The 14,310-nt window shown below is 42.7% G+C and overlaps 1 protein-coding gene across 3 annotated transcripts; it reads left to right on the top strand.

The window, feature by feature from the left end:
* Nucleotides 1-396: 396 nt before the first annotated feature.
* Nucleotides 397-10,454, top strand: RBP4 (retinol binding protein 4). 3 transcript variants are annotated; one of them, XM_045023383.1, is made up of 6 exons: nucleotides 397-542; nucleotides 868-1,006; nucleotides 1,807-1,943; nucleotides 2,122-2,228; nucleotides 5,633-5,845; nucleotides 9,849-10,454. In XM_045023383.1, exons 2-6 carry the CDS (start codon nucleotides 875-877, stop codon nucleotides 9,860-9,862), a joined length of 603 nt encoding a protein of 200 aa, XP_044879318.1. In that variant the 5' UTR covers nucleotides 397-542; nucleotides 868-874; the 3' UTR covers nucleotides 9,863-10,454. The 3 variants fall into 3 exon arrangements, with proteins under 3 accessions (XP_044879318.1, XP_044879320.1, XP_044879321.1); XM_045023385.1 differs by having other exon boundaries at nucleotides 418-537; XM_045023386.1 differs by having other exon boundaries at nucleotides 529-547.
* Nucleotides 10,455-14,310: the final 3,856 nt, after the last annotated feature.

A 14,310-nucleotide genomic window follows, 5' to 3' on the forward strand; every position in this document is an offset into this window, starting at 1 on the left:
GCTTTCGAAGGGTAGAAACGGGAAATCTGGGGGAGACAAATGAGGCCCCAAGCTGTAACTCCGCTGGGTACACTGGAGACGCAGGACTTTGGAGTGACAGAGTGGGACGTGATAGTGCAGTTCAAATAATAATAAGATGCGATAGGGACACTTGGCACCTCTCTCTCTCACTTTCTCCCTCCCCGATTTGGGGGTCTTCCCTTGTGGGTTGTGTGATACAGTAAACGTGTTTCTCCCCGGGCTGGGGTGAGGTGGGGTTAAAGATCCGCCGCGTGGGGTTAAAGATCGCCCGGGTTACCTCTGCCGTTGTTACGCAAGAGCCTGCTGCGCAGGGCCCCCTCGCCTAGCTGGAATCGATCAGGTTTCCCCACTCCCCTTGTTAGTCTTTCGCCCCGCGAAGTTACGAAAGAGCAGATTCCCACCCCCACGCCGGAGCTGTATAAAGCGCTCCCAGCCCTGCGCCCTCCGGTCGCCTCCTCTCCCCTGTGCGAGCGCTCGGGCTACAGACCGGCTGACTGCGGGGATCTGCGCTGCGCTGCTCTGCTCTGTAAGAGATGCGTTTCCAGCTCTCTCTTGTCCGCCGCGTGTGACGATTCGGATCGCCCAGCGATTTGGCTAGAAATGCTGCAGCCCTCCTGCAGTGAGCCAGTGGGGACGCCCCACCATCTGCACGGGGGGGGCCCTCTGGATGCTTTGGGGCCCCATTTCTGGGTGCCTTGGGGAGCACCCACCCTATGTGCTGGGGGTTCTCTACTGTGCAGGCATTGGGGGACCCCACCGCTTGCCCCTCTGAGCATCTTGGTATGCCTTGGGCCCCTCGGCCCCCCCCATTGATTATTTGGTCTGTCTCTGTTTGCTGTTGTGTAGGAGTAGGATGGCTCAGGCGGGGAGATTCCTGGCCTGGCTGCTGCTGGTGGCCCTGGGCCTGCTGGGCGGTGGATGCCGAGCAGAGCGGGACTGCAGAGTGAGCAACTTCAGAGTCCAAGAGAACTTCGACAAGGCTCGTGTAGGTGTCCGCTCCCCTCCCCGCTCTCCTTGGATCTTGCCAGTTTTCACCCCAGGGCCCAAAGTGTACTATCAGCATAGAGACCCACTCCGCCCACTCCTCCTGTGCCAAACTCCCGGCCTCCAGTGCAGAGCACCACAAAACCTAGATCTAGCACCTGTGGCCCAGAGCCCCAAAGGCCTAAACAGAGAACAAGGGTGTGCTCTAAAGAGAGGGAAAAAGCAGCAGCTCTTCATGCAGCAAAAGATCTAGCCCCTGCTACAAACGGGACCAGCAGCACCATAAACCCCCTCCCCCTTCATCCAGAACCTTGGACTTGCTGGATCCAGCTATTTGAAAAATCCCAAACTCAAAAACTTTACCAGAAGAGAGAACTTCAGCTGCTGTAGTTCCACTGCAACCCCCCACCCGGCCGGTGCTGAGTTACATTATTATTACTCTGATCATTTGTATTATCATAGCAAGGTATGGAATTGGTTTGTACGGTAGGAGCAGCTATCCTTGTTCTCTTTTCTAGCATTAGAACTTAGAGGATTGGGGCCAAAACCTGGCTAGGACCAGCTGCTGAATCTGAACCTTTGTGATGCTTGTGCTCTTTGGTGCATTGTATCCAAATTGTTTTTGGTGGGGTAGGAGCAGCTGGATTTATTCTCTAATTTGATGGTGCGATTTGGAGACCTGGGGCCAAAGATCAGCAAAGTTCTGCAAGGTCCAGGTAGATCCAGCTTTTATGATCGTCCCCACACTTGGGACTGCCATACTTCCCAGGCCTAACCAGAGCCTCTCTCCTCTCCCTGCAGTATACTGGCACCTGGTATGCCATGGCCAAAAAAGATCCCGAGGGGCTGTTCCTGCAGGACAATGTGGTAGCCCAGTTCACCATAGATGAGAATGGACAAATGAGCGCCACCGCCAAAGGCAGAGTCCGGCTGTTTAAGTAAGTTGCCTGGCACCCTTCTTTCTCTTCCCATTCCAGTTCCCCAGGGCCCTGACTTTCTGCTGTGCTCTCTGCTGCTCTAACCCTTCCTTGTACCCACGTGTTCATCACTATCTGACCCCAAGTCCAGCCTGCCAGGTTTGAACTCAGCCTCTTTTTGTCTGACTCTTATTTGCAGTGAGTGGGATGTTTGCGCTGACATGATTGGCTCCTTCACTGACACTGAGGATCCTGCCAAGTTCAAGATGAAGTACTGGGGTGTAGCCTCTTTTCTCCAGAAGGGAAGTGAGTACTACTAAGTAGTGGGGTGTTTTTGCAGCAGGAGACCTAGGGCTGCGTGATAGCCCTTGTCACTTTTGGTGCACCTACAGGGGGAAAATAAGGGATTTTTTTAGCCATGTTAGCTAACACATGGTACCTGCCACATGGTAAAATCCTAGAGTGAACGAGGTAGTTTCTAGTTTTCACATGTATTAGCTGGTTGATGTTTAGCCTAGTGAAATCAAAGTCTTTGCATGGCAAAGATCATACATTTATTTTCTTTCCAAGCCCCATAATATAGACTAGAGTCATCACATGAAAGAAGTAGGAGATTGAGAAGATTATGAGCTCTTTTTAGTTCAGATCTGCTTTTTATTTGAATGTGTTAATTTTCTTGAAAAAGCCTAACTTCAGATTTAGTCATCAACAACCTGGTAGAGGAGGATTTTGCAGCTTTTAGCCTTTGTGGATACTTTGTGAATACAGGGACGTCCTCTTTTTTGACAAACTCTCAACATATTGAGTCCCATTCTCCCCTGTGTGAGATTAACCCACCTAGGGGAGTAGAAACTCCATCACTCTTCACTCAAGAAGTTTCCATGGAATAGCTCCACTGGGAGAAGGTGGAATTTAGAAGAGATGAGGGCTCCACCTCAAAAACACACAGTTCTCAGGGGATCTTCAGGAAACCACTTGCCTCTGACTTGCTGTCCATTTTCTTGCCAACTCACTGCTGAGCCATACTTCCAGGGATTTCCCTAATTGCTGGATGCCCACCCTGCAGAGATGGGAGCACTGTACTATACATTGCTGCAAACTCTGGTCCTCCTGAAGAGGGAGAATCTGGCAGAACCCAGCTGGCCAGCACCACCTCCTTCAACTCCATGGAGGCCAAATACTGAGGAGGAGGTCCATGAGGTGTGGAAACTGGAAATGGCAGCTCTCCCCCTTACATCCCACCCTCCTCCCATGTTGATTTCTGTGGATGTAGGGAGGTTAGAGAGGAATTAATTGTTACACTAAATGCTAATAGCTGAGAACGGTCTGAAATTCTAACTGCAAATTGTGATTAGGATTTGTGATACTTCTCTTTGCATATGCCTAGCAAATACACATTTATAAGAAACCTAAGAGGCACCAGCTTTTTCCACACAAATACAGCTTAAAGCCAGGTTTCAAAGTAGTTTCTTAAGCGTTTCTGTGGTAGGAAAACCGAGCTTCCCAGAAGGTAATGTGACTAGGAGAGCTGTGAGTAATCTGGTGCATGACCAGCAGGAACATATTTATTTTCTCCAGCTTTACCCTGTGGCTGACCATTTTAAACATTATGTTTTCAGTCCTTAAAAGACCATATGCACCACTATACACACAAAAATAAGTCCCATTAGACAGAAGCATTTGCCATGAAGTATAAAAAAAAGTTCCCAAGTAAATTTTATTTTGTTGTTAAATTTCTCCCGTGTTTTGGTAAAGCACTGCAATGCATCACAGAATCCAACCTTATATTTTCTTAGTTTTATTAAGACTTAAAGCGTTACGTTAAGGGAGGTTGTCAACTAGTTTAGGCTTCATATTTGATCTACATGATAGAGCCTGGTGATGGCAATTTCCTCAAGATTCAGAAGATCTATTGCTTTCTTAATTCTACTTCCCTACCAAGGAATTAAAAGCAAAGAACCTCAGAGATACTAATTGCTATGTAAATAGGACTTAGGTGAAAATAGTATTTCTGACTTCTCAACTGTGGCTGAAGAAAGGGAAAGGACTCAGACTCTGGAAAAAAACCCTTATCATAATGGTGATGAAGTGGGTAAGATTTCTTTGGTGGTAGGGCTGAGAGGGGAATACAGAAGACATCCTCTGAGATTGCTTTGGAAAATAACCCTGTTCTTTGGACTGGCCCCAGAGCCCATCTCTCTCCTTGTGTGAAGAAACACCTGTGGGCTGTGCAGGTGATGGATAGATCCAGATGGTGAGTTGTGAAGTATGGGAGTTTTCCTTTACTGTCCTCCCACTGCCAGCTCCACAGCTCACTCAGAAGAGGCTTTATTTTTTTCTTTTTGACCTTCCAAAGGGGACTAACCTTTGCCCCAGAGCAATCAGCCCCACCACAGAATCAGACTTGCAGTTTCCTGAGGCTTGCATGGTCTAAAAGGTCATGGATTTATTCTGCCTGATAAGAGCTGCAATGCATGTTTTTCAGCATTTAAATTAAAGATGACCGAGGTGCCATTATTCCCACCTAAAATAGATCCAAACTTCCACCAAGTTAGTTTAAAATTAAAGTTGTTGCAACCCTCCTAACCTAGTGGACTTTTATTTTACATTGGCACAGATTATTTAAAATACAAAAGAATTTGTTCAGTTTGTGCCGCTTCCACACTGTAACACTGCTTGTGAAAGGATTGTAATGTCACTGAAATATAAGCAAAAGAAGTCTGGTTGTAAGGGCAATAGTTTTCCATGATTTAAAATCAAATCACACAAATGAAGCAAACAGGCAGAATTATATGGGGTTCTGTCTAAGGTTTTACCATAAAATGCATTCAGTATTGAAATCTAATATTAAAACTGTATGCTTTTAAAACACATATTGCTTCTTTGTGAGGGAAGTAATATCTGGAAATACTCATCACGCCTTATTTTGGTTATAAATAAGCTTGAACCAAGACCCTAGCTCCAAATGCTCCTGTATATTGGGAAAGTTTGCATCCATGTCTAAGCTTTGCAGTTCAGACCTATCTTTAGTTATATGTACTTACAAAATAATACAATCCAATATCCACTATAAGGCAGGTTCCACAGGTACTGATCCACAGTATGGCAATGACTGCTGGGCTGTGGAGGTGGCAGATACAACACAATGCCATTTTTGGTAGTAGTCTGCTGGCCAAGACTGTCCCCCCTTTAAAGGGTGGACCCACAAACTGTATGGCACTTGGGAACGATCCTGAGGGACACACGTCCTAAGGTAGGTGGCAGGATCTTTCCAGGTTAACTGAATGTCAAGCAGCCAGGAATGATTTTTAGAGGGTCAATATGATTTCAAGATGACACTTCTCCCTTAGTGAAAGCTTCCCGCCTGTTGGCCAAGAAGAGGCCAATGGTGAATTCATGTTACTCAGGCCAGTTGGCTCCTGTTGATTTATTTAATCTAATTGATTAAATGCATCCCACGTGTTGTGGTGGTGCTAGCATCTTGGGGCTGAGCCTGAGCGGTGCCAGGAGCATGGAACTTCCCAGTATTTCAGTAAGTATTGTGGGTGCCCAGCACCTCTCAGGATCAGGCCCATTATGGACCATTTGCCATCATTAATACTAATGTGTGTGGTATTCTTCTGTGATTGAGTAAATGCAGCATTCTCTCTAGGTGAATGTCTCCTCCTACCTCTATAACTTCCTTGCTCCTTCCCTATGGTTTCTTCCAGATGATGATCACTGGGTGATCGACACAGATTATGATACTTATGCACTTCATTATTCCTGCCGCCAACTAAATGATGATGGCACCTGTGCTGATAGTTACTCCTTCGTGTTCTCCCGGGACCCGAAGGGATTGCCACCCGAGGCACAGAGAATTGTCAGGCAAAGGCAGGTCGACCTCTGCTTGGACAGAAAATACAGAGTTATTGTCCATAATGGTAAGAATATTTTTTTCAGAAAATTTTATTTGGGAGGTGAAATGACTGCCGTGCTAGGAAGCTCTTTCTCTCATGGACAGGGATAGTAGGAAGGGCTGCACTTAGTAGCTGTGGTATGATCTTATTTGCTTATTGCAAACTCAGTCTCAGATATGCCATTTTCACTTTTACTGCCCTGCCCATCCCAGGAAACAAACACAGCAGAGAGTTGCAGAACACCTAGATTAATACAACATGAAAGGGACAAAACCATCAGAGCTTCTGTAAAGGAAAATTATCTCTCTATTAGAATTATTTGGATGTCAGCAAAATAGGAGATAGAGGAGAACTGTAGATATCATTTATTTAGACTTTAAAAGCCCCACTAGACACTGTTAAGGAAAGTAAGTAGTCATGGGCTACATCTGCACTCTGAGCCAGGGGTGTGATTCCCAGTATCTAGATGTACTTTTGCTAGCTGTTTGTCTAAAAGATATGCTCTAGTTCACACAGGAATTAATTCAGGGAAGTCCTATGGCCTGTGTTATACAGGAGATCAGACTAGATGGTCAGAGTGGTCCCTTCTGGCTTTACAATTTTTTAATCTAATCTATGAATAGATGAACAAAGACTAATATAAACAGCTAATTTTCAGTCTGGCAATATGTTGACATTGGGGTACCACAAAGACCTACTAAAACAGGTGATACTGAATATATTTAACGATCTGGAAAAGGTGGGTGAACAGAATGAAAATAAATGTTGTCTATAATGAAAATATGCAAACCACACAATTATTTAGGCTAGACTAGGCAGCACAACTGCAAATGAAATTCACTTTTGATACAAGGCAATACGTATCTGCACAAATAATTTTAACTACTCAGACATATTGTTGAGTTCTGAATTAACTGTAACCGCCCAGGGAAAAGATCTGGGTGTCATTGTGGACAGCTTAGTGAAAACGTGCTCAGTCTACAGCAGGAATCAAAAAGCACATAAAATGTTTGGATGCTGTGACAAAGTTCCTCCTCTATCTTGGTGGGTCCTGCGCTTATTGGCAGATTTGCTCACCTCAGTGATCTTCCCCTCTGGTGGAACCCACAGTCTGGGTCAACTCCTCCTGTGTCAGATCAGGAGTTGGGAGGTTTTTGGGGGACCCGGGCCCACCCTCTACTCCAGGTTCCAGCTCAGGGCCCTGTGGATCGCAGCTGTCTATAGTGCCTCCTCTAACAGCTGCATGACACTACAACTCCCTGGGCTACTTCCCCATGGCCTCCTCCAAACACCTTCTTTATCCTCACCACAGGACCTTCCTCCTGGTGTCTGATAATGCTTGTACTCCGGAGTCCTCCAGCAGCACACTCTCCCCTCCTTGCACCCCTTGCTCCCAGCTCCTCACACCCAAATCTCACTGACTAACTGGGAGGTTTTTAACTAGTTCCAGCCAGCCCTTGATTGGCTTCAAGTGGCCCAATCAATGTAGCTATCTCCACTGCCTTCTAGAAAGATCTTAATTGGCTCCAGGTGTCTTGATTAACCTGGAGCAACAGCCATTTGGTTACCATGGTACTAGGGATTTGGTTAGCTTGGGGCTAACATACCTGTTCCTTACTACTTTACTGTAGCCATCTGGCCTTGCCCCATCACAATGCCTAAAGAATAGGGCAGAAAAAATACAGAAAATAGGATTATGCCATAGTATATATTGATGGTGTTTTCTCACTGTGAATACAGTGTTTGGTTCTGTTCACCTCACCTCAAATAAAATATTAACAGAAATAGAGGGGCCTAAAGATGGGAAATTAAAATGATTAGAGGCATGGAGAGTCCTATGTATGAAGAAAGACTTTAAAATGGAGCCCAGCCATTGTGCTCCAGCTCCAGTTTAGGAAGAGGTGTGCAAAAGTGGCTTCTTGCACATTGCTCTGAACCAGTTGGTACTGGCCACTGTGAGAGACAGGATAGTAGACTATCCACTATGGCCATCCTGTGTTTCTATTAAATGTACATGAAAGTATATGAAATGTTTGCACACTAGTAAATCAATTGTGAATGTTTGCAAGAAGTTACAAGTTGTAAAGAAAATGTATAAGTTCATAAATATTCACAGCTTGTGACAAAACATCTACAAACATCTCAGGAGAATCTCCATATAAAAGAGTACTTGTTTTCCACAAAATATTTGCAGTTGTCTTTAACATAGTTTTTAAAAGCACAGTTAAAGTTGCAAATACACCCTCCATTCTAAAAATATCATTACTAGAACATTAAATGATAAAATGTAAATACAAAAATTAGGAACTTGTCTTCTAATAGTACAGCACCAACCTTAACTCTGCCCTAGTACTAATTGCCCTCCCCTTGTAAAAGCTGAAGACCCCCCATTTTTCACACACACCTTAATTCTGCCCCCCTGTGTTGCATGTTTTCCTCTTTGCCTGCTCTTTCAGATGGTGGGTAGTGGTTGGAGATGTCTACTAGGGCTGATTTGGCTTCCATGCTCTTTGTGAATGAGAACTGGTGTTTTGGATCCTCTGAGGCTGCTCTCTTTTATGCTAGGGACCAGAGTGGTGGCTAGATGACCCCAGCATCAAGTGTCATGGCGACCTAGAGCCAATTGTGCACCTCCTCCGCTAGTCGGGTGTGCCAGTCACAATTCAGACAAAGCTCTGGATCATTTACCAGAGCATTAATTGATTCTGAACTCCCTAGTATTGTTGAGCCGGATTCTTGTACACCAAACAGATACATGTTGGAACAATGGACAGTGATTGTGGATATTTGTACAAGAGCTAAAAGAAAAAAAAAAGATTATCAAAACATCTGCATTAGGAAATTCTTCATACAAAGCCCATGTAAATTCAATTTCTCCGTGAACAGAGGCCTCCCTGCATCTCATTGTTTTGCTAGCAAGAACTATAGAATTATTCGGAAGAGGTCCAAATCCCTCATGTCCTTACTCAGTTGCTACGCAGGCCTTACTGAGGTAAAACTCCCATTGAAGGGAACATAAGAATGGCCGTACTGGGTCAGACCAGAGATCCATCTAGCCCAGTATCCTGTCTTCTGGAAGTGGCCAATGCCAGGTGCTCCAGAGGGAATGGGCAGAACAGGTAATCATCAAGTGATCCAGACTCTTTCAGTTTGGATTCTGGACCCATATCTTCAAGTTAAATCCTTCTTCCAAAGATTCTTCATTGTCTTTTTAAACTAATATTGTGCTGAAATGCACAATAAATAAATTACTAATTACACAGGTCTTGGCTTGGTATAAATATAGTTATATTTAAATAGCAGTTCTTGGTAAACTATCTTTATTTTCAAGCAAAAGAAGCTATAGAGAAAAGGCTGTTGGTGTTTTTTGCCACTTATCTTGCATTTCTGAAGCTAAATCTCCTACTGATTGTGGGTCAGGTTGGGCTACTACCTTGAGGTCAATGGCCTGCTTGTGGACTAAGGTATTTCCTAATGTGGGTAAGAGTATCACAGTTTTGCCCTCTGAGAGTATTCCCAATGACAATAAAACTATCACAAATAGTTATATTGACCACAGGACTGCTTGCAGAGCAAGCTATCACTTCATTGTAACCAGGGCATTGTATCAGCATATACTAAAAACAAAAATCACAAGAAAATAAATGTGTGTACATTAGGATAGTCTATTACTGCCATTTTTTGTGATCTTAAATGAAAAGTACGATACATCTTACTTAGGTAAATATAATTTGAAATGGTTCTTGTGCTTGATCTGTGCTATAGCATCTTCTTTGCCTCAGCATTACTGTCTGGAACAAATGGAATAGATCTGATTAATTCCTGTCCTATGTTGAGTTGAAAATCCTTTGGAATTAAGTGCTACAGATCTAAAGAGCAGAATAACATTGCAAATAATACTGATATATGTAAGACTACTTTAAAGGAAACACATTTACACACACTTTAAATTTGATACATTATTGTATATTTTTATCTTTCTAGTGCTGGTTTAGAAATATCATTAATTTTATTTTGTTTGTTTCAGGATTCTGCCCTTAAGGAATTTTGAAACTATGGAAGCAAATCATGTAACATCAATATGGATGTAAAGTTTACAAATTGACTGTTTTGTTGTAGACCTTTAAAGCAGCTTCATTCAAACTTAAAATATATTTATCTGAGCTCTGTAGCTCACCCTGTCAATAAACCAATGAAACTTTTAATAAACATGGATAACAGGGAATGCATATTGTGTAAATATAAAAAGGTGATTGTTTTATTGGCAAAAATATTATTTTACTGCAATGTTTAGAAATAGGAATCCAGATGGCGGTACTTAAGTATGTAATCTTTTGTTTTTTTCTTATTGGTTTTTGACTTTGTCTAGTAACCTTGCAGGCAAATATTTTTTTAAAATCCCTAATATCTAATTTTAAAATGCCTTAAGTCCTCTTGACTTATTGCGGCTTCTTTATTGGACTCACTGGAAAGCAAAATAGTATTTAAATACAAAAGGAAGTTCATTGATCACATCACAGAATAGCTTTATTTTATTACATTCATACTTGACTCAAGATGTGTAAAAATGCACCATTTGTAATGACCCTGTTTTTACACTCTTAAGAAAAATAAACATTTCTATCTACTGTAACATTGCTGAATCCAGCAAAATGGTGTCAGAGATTGACTAGTTCTAAGGACCAAATTTTCAAATGTAGGACATCCCAGCAAAAATGATCATGCACTCATTGAACCAGCAAAAACCACATCTGCCTACTCAGATTGGCATTTTATGCATAAAGGTAGTTTGCACAAAAGTATGTTCAGGCAGCCAGTCACCTAATTTATACATGCAAATGCCTTTTTTTATTTTCTGGGCTTAGTGACTGCATGGAAATTTTTGAGGATGCACTTTTTACACCCATTTTTTAAAAGTTGGTTTCTATTCTTACTGGCAAATGGATAGTAAAACTGGGGCATATCCTCAGTAAATTGTCATGGCTCCACTGTAGTCAGTGGACAACTTACACCATCTGAAAATCTGCCCCCATAGAGTCCACGTCTTCTCTGAAGTTACATTGGTGGAGGCACAGTAATGTAAAACAATGTCAGTGAAGTTACTCCTGATTACATCACTGTGAGAAGAGAATTAGGCCGATAGGGTTAATTTCTGCAGTCTTACTCAGGCAAAACTCCCAAGACAATAGAATTTTGCCTGGGTTAGGATTGTAAAAGTTGAACCATAGATATATTTATTTTCCTATCTGCTTTCTTTAGCATATAATACTTTAAAATGGTGAGCTGGTCAGTGTGGGAAAGTGTATGGTTTAGCAGCCAAAGCAACAGCTGAAACATAGTTCATACATTACTTATTTGTAAATTGCAGATAAGTTTGATACTCTGTGGTCATTTCTTCTTCCTGTGGTTTCTGTATTAGTCATTCTCCGTCCAGGAAGAGCTGCACAACACAAAAGAAACTGCCGCCATTCATGTCTGAAATGGGCAACATTATACAAAACTGGATTGACGGCAGAGTTGGCAAAAGTGAATGCCATTATCCAGAAGAAAAATGATGGCAAAATATTCAAATCATGTTTGAAGTTCTGAACTAAAATTAAGAGAATAGTGATGACAATTGGACTCCACATGATGAAGAAAGAGATCATAAGCACAAACAAAGTTCGAAATAGCTTGTAATCTTGTTGGGAGACTCGGATCTGATGAATTTCTGAGTAGGCTAAACTGACATTTAATCTTCTTCTTGATGCTTTTGTAATCTGCATTCAAAAACAAAATAACATTTATTGTAACAGAGTTCTTGCTGAGTAGCTTTTTTTTAAAGCTGCAGAAGTGAATCTTGGCAAATCATATTTCTGCTCTGGAAGTGTCTATAAAAAGGCAAGAGTTCTGTATTTATTGCCTTTCAATGAGTACATTGCCAATGTGCTGAGTTAACTAGTAGAAAAATTGTTTGGTTTTTTTTCTAACTATCAGCCCTGAAACTCTGCCTGTCTTGTAGTCAAGCTGGATTCTTTCCTTCTCATGCTCATCACCCATTTTGCATTTGCTCATCACTTATTTTGCATTTGCTCATCAACCATTTTGCATTAATACTTTTAAAGTCAAATTAGGCCTTTAATTACCCTTGAAATCCCATTGCCTTCAAATGATAATCTAGGTTATTTCATCTATGTAAATCTGTTGATTTTTACACAGGGGTAGTTGACTGTGATTGGAGTATAGCTAACAATCATGTTGATGCACAAAGAAGAGAATCCAGCTCACTCTTTTATAGACATTTTGGCTCTGCAGGTAAATAGGAGTAAAAAGTAGTAACAACGTAATTTAGTCACTAAAGTCAGCAAATATGACTGGTACACAAACGAAGCAGAACTGTTGAGTAAGCAGGTGCCATTTTTGCGTACTCATTTTCAGAGTAGAGCTGCACTAAAAATTCTATTACAGATAGTTAGAGATGGGCTCAAGATTCAAAATGTAGATCCGGATTTTGACACCTGAAAAAAGTATGTAGGTGTTTGAGTCCAGAATGTTGGTTCTGCCCATTGTAAGGATGGACCATTTGCAGAATTTGGATCTGGGTTCAGATTTTCCCACCTCCAAAATCTGAGTGTGCCTGGGTCCAGGGATTGGCTCAGACTTTTCTGTGTATGGGTTTTCAGTGGGATGGTACAATGGTTAAAGCAGAGATGTCTTTCAAATGCTGAATATTTTTTTCCACAAAATTTCTGTTTGTCTCTCAGACCTCCCAGATGCATGCTACTTCCATTAGGTGATAGGTTTTAAACTTGAGTGAGAATGTATTTAAAATTCAGTGTATTATCTTTGACATCTTGGTTTATCAGCCACTGATCAGAATTACTTTGTTTACAACCGCCCTGACACCTTGTGCATCCTGTAGTCTTTATGAAAGTCTTCACTTTTTCTGTAAAAGCATAATAAGCAAGATTGAGGCACATAGGCCCTGATCCAGATTGATTTCAAGAAACAATTCAATTGGCTTTAGTAGGAGCTAGGCACTTAAGCATGTTTCAGGAGCTGGGCTGTGGGCTCTGATGTTCCGGGGTGCTAAGAATCCCCTGCTCCCATTGCCTTCCATTGGAATTGTGAATGCTTAGGGCTTGTGGAAAATCCATTCTCAGGGAAGTCAGCACAGCAAAATTAAAATTATTTAAAGTTCCTAATTGTAGATCCAATAAAACTAACCCCCCACCTCCAAAATTCAGCAGACAAACACTTCAGCTAAATACTTTCTCCCATTAGGCCAGATCCTCAGCTGGTGTAAATCAGCTCCAATGAAGTCAATGAAGCTGTGCTGATTTGGCCTATTCATTTTTATTCCAGAAGTTGCAATTTGACTCATTCAGTGTAATACTTTGTTAATATTTCTTCTCTAGCTTAATCACTCTCTACATGCACATTATTTTTATTGAAAAAGCTGCATGAACTAGTGGATTGAAGGTGAGATTGGGAGGAGGAGCACTACCACTGGTTTGGTATGTAGTTTGAGGTGTCACTTCACTTCTCTGTGTCTCAGTTTTCCTGTCCATAAGATATGGACAAGGGGAGAGATTTGCAAAGGCACAACTCACAGTTAGGTGCCTAACTAGGAGGCTATGAAAATCAGTGGGAGTAAGGAACCTAACTGCCTTTTGCGCCTTTGAACATTTTCCCCAATAAGAACAAGATTAATAATCACACTTGCCTTGCTCAGAGTGAAAGTGGAGATAAACATTGAACTCAGGACAAACTTTCCCCCATATCAATTATTCTCTGTATAAAATTCAGTTAGTTTGCAGGGCTGACAATGTCCTCAAAAAAATCATTTATCAACCTTGTTTGAAGTGTTGTAGCAATATTGGTCCCAGCAGGGCCACTCTTAAGGAAAATGGTGCCCTGGGAGAACTTGTATTTTGTCACCCCTGGGCCTGCTGCCTCCCTGGGCTCCCCACCCATCCCCCCTGGCCCCTGCTGCCTCCCCCTGGCCTCCCACCCATCCCCCCTGGCTTCCACTGCCTCCCCACACACCCACCCATAGCCCCTGGCCCCTGCCTCCCCTGACCCCTGCTGCCTCCCCTGGCTACTCTACCCATCCTCCCATCGCCCCTGGCCCCTGCTGCCTCCCCATTCATCCCCCTATTGCCCCAGGCTCCCGCCGCCTCCCCCCGACATTACTCTGAGCTCCCTTCTGCAGCCTCACACCCAAGGCCTGCTCTGCTCCTCGCCTCTTGACACCAGCGCCTTGCCTGCCAACCATGGCACCCTGCGTGGTCATCCACATCACCCATCTGTAAGACCAGCCCAGAATTTTAGTGAGATCCAGTGGGCGAAGTGACCTGAAGAAGAGATCTGTGTAGCTCAAAAGCTTTTCTCTCCCACCTGCAGAAGTTGGTCCAATAAAAGATATTACCTCACCCACCTTGTCTCTCGATTTATCAATCCCATTTAGTATATGTATCTATTTTAGTCATCTGGACTATCTATAATCA

The sequence above is a fragment of the Mauremys mutica genome, chromosome 7, assembly GCF_020497125.1.
Source record: "Mauremys mutica isolate MM-2020 ecotype Southern chromosome 7, ASM2049712v1, whole genome shotgun sequence".
NCBI lineage: Eukaryota > Metazoa > Chordata > Testudines > Geoemydidae > Mauremys > Mauremys mutica.